This window comes from Silurus meridionalis, chromosome 7 (genome assembly GCF_014805685.1).
Source record: "Silurus meridionalis isolate SWU-2019-XX chromosome 7, ASM1480568v1, whole genome shotgun sequence".
Lineage (NCBI taxonomy): Eukaryota > Metazoa > Chordata > Actinopteri > Siluriformes > Siluridae > Silurus > Silurus meridionalis.
In genome coordinates this window covers 27,687,000-27,689,499 of record NC_060890.1, presented here as the reverse complement: position 1 = coordinate 27,689,499, position 2,500 = coordinate 27,687,000, and the positions used below count along the sequence as shown (strand labels likewise).

The 2,500-nt window shown below is 42.1% G+C and overlaps 1 protein-coding gene across 5 annotated transcripts in view; it reads left to right on the top strand.

Moving 5' to 3' along the window:
* The first annotated feature begins 1,283 nt into the window (after window positions 1–1,283).
* The window catches only part of LOC124388459 (A disintegrin and metalloproteinase with thrombospondin motifs 14), a 59,915-nt gene continuing 58,698 nt past the window's right edge, over window positions 1,284–2,500 (top strand). For 2 of the 5 annotated variants that reach the window (XR_006926419.1, XM_046853091.1), the window contains exon 1: window positions 1,885–2,024. Coding sequence is in view for 4 of the 5 variants with exons in the window: in XM_046853091.1 (XP_046709047.1) it covers window positions 1,916–2,024 (109 nt within the window). In the remaining variant the exon portion in view is untranslated. Of the gene's footprint in view, window positions 1,507–1,884; window positions 2,025–2,500 lie in introns of those variants that run through there. The other 3 variants (XM_046853089.1, XM_046853088.1, XM_046853090.1) reach the window with 2 other exon arrangements.

The following is a 2,500-nucleotide window of genomic DNA, read 5'->3' as shown; positions in this document are numbered from 1 at the left end:
GTCCCAAGCGGTCCCAGGGTTGCGTTAGGAAGGGCACCGAGTGTAAAAACATGCCAAATCAAACATGCGGATGATCCGCTGTGGCGCCCCCTGATGGGAGAAGACGAAAGAAAGTACTCTGGATAAAAGCGTCTGCCATAAATGTACATTTCAGCCGTTACATCAGGTGCTGTCAGGGTGAAGAGTATCTGCTTCAGTATCAGTTCTTCACATCTGTATTTAGCTGATATATACCCCTCTCTTTAGAATCCATGTTCACATGAAAAGTTTGTGGTTTGTGTTGCTGGATGAGAAATGCAGAAGTAATTCCAGACTGAGCTGCTGGTTCTGTTTGAGTTTGACTGTAAAGATGATGGATGGTAAGATGATCAGTGTGAAGGGACACAGTGATGATTAAACCTGATCTAGTTATATATATATATATATATATATATATATATATATATATATATATATATATATATATATATATAGTGTTTAAGTAAAGGAATGATGTCAGCATGTTATGGATATAATTCCCAGATGTGGCCAAATCCAGATGATCCTGTTTCCTTCTGCACAAATGGTTCATTCAGTAGAACCACACACTTCCACCACACGTGTTACTGCGTGAAGCTGTACATCTGAGATGATCGTTTTTAGTGTAAAACAGTAAATCCACATATTCCTGTGTCCTGCTCTTGAATCTACAGCAGCAGAATGTTTTTCCTCCCACACTGCCATTAACTGTTTCTCCTCCTCTGATTGAAGCCACATTTGTGGAGGTATATAGGCTCAGGGCAGGAACAGGGTTACCAGATTGGAGCTTTACACACCTCCAATATCTCTCACACACACACACACACACACACACAAACACACACACACACTATCTAATCTATCTATTTTTTCTTTCTTTTTTCTTAAATAATTTAAATAACTTACAATAAAATGTATTATGAAATGAATAAAGCATTAAAGATAATCACCATTAATTTTGTACCATCTTTTATTTCTTTTTTTGTTTGTTTTTTTGATTTATTCATCTGTACACCCATTACTATATTCTTCTTATTCTTTACTTTCCACAACAATTTATTATTATCATTTACCAGCTGGTCGCTATCTATCTATCTATCTATCTATCTATCTATCTATCTATCTATCTATCTATCTATCTATCTATCTATCTATCTATCTAGTGTGTGTGTGTGTGTGTGTGTGTGCGCGCGCGTGTGTGTGAGTAAAATCTGGCAACCCTAGCATTGGAGCAAGTGTGTGTGTGTGTGTGTGTGTGTGTGTGTGTGTGTGTGTGCGTGCAGGCCGGAGAGGAACACCACTCAGCTGAAGTACTCAATGCCACTGCGCCTCGCGCACACACACACACACACACACACACATTGCTCCAATGCTAGGAGCACGGCAGCGGTGTGTTGAGTGTGTGTGTCTGCGTTCAGAGTAACACCGATATGGATTACTTTTACCTCCTGCTCTGCGCCGTCACTCTCGGGCTGGAGAACTCCAGAGGTGGGTAACTTCTATTTAACTCTCACACACACACAACACACACACACACACACACACACACACACACACACACACACACACACACACTCATATCTGAATATTCAAACCGGTATTTATTTATGAGTTGGATCTCAGAACCAACAAACAAACTCAGAGCCAACAGAGCCCAGTACTGGATTAATCACAACTAGTCACATCTGGATCCACATCTGCAATGTGATTGTGACTCTTATAGTGTTTAGTGAACAGCTACAGGGTAGTACAGATGTTCCTACGGCGTTATAAACATAGACGGTGAGATTACCACACACACACACACACACACACACACAGAGCGCGGTGATAACCTCCAGGGTGTTAATGAGTGTGTTCAGATGGAAAGGGGATAGAAGATGATGAAGGGATAGAGATGGGCAGAGAGCGTCAGTTAGAGAAGTTGGGGCAGGAGGAAGAAAATGGGCAGAAGGTGGAGATGAGGCAGGAAATCGAGATACAGCAGGAGGTGTTGCTGTGTGTAGGTGAGTGTAGGTTTGTAGGTGTGTGTGGGTGAGTGTAGGTGTGTGTATTTGTGTGTAGATGAGTGTAGGTAAGAGTATGTGATTTTTGGTGAGTGTATGTGCGTGTAGATGAGTTTAGGTGTGTGTGAGTGTAGGTGTGTGTGAGTGTAGGTGTGTGTTGGTGTGTGTAGGTGAGTACTCACGTAGTTTAGGGTTAGGGTAAACTACACTCACCCACACTCACTTACACTCACGTACACACACCTAAACTAACCTGCACTCACCTACACTACCCTACACTCAACTACAATCAACTTAGGTGTGTGTACGTAGTGTAGATGTGTGTGGGTGAGTTTACATGAGTGTAGGTACATGAAGGTGAGTGTAGGTGAGTGTAGATGAGTGTAGATGAGTGTAGGTGTGTGTAGGTGGCTGTAGGTGGGTGTAGGTGAGTGTAGGTGAGTGTAGGTGAGTGTAGTTGAGTGTAGTTGAGTGAA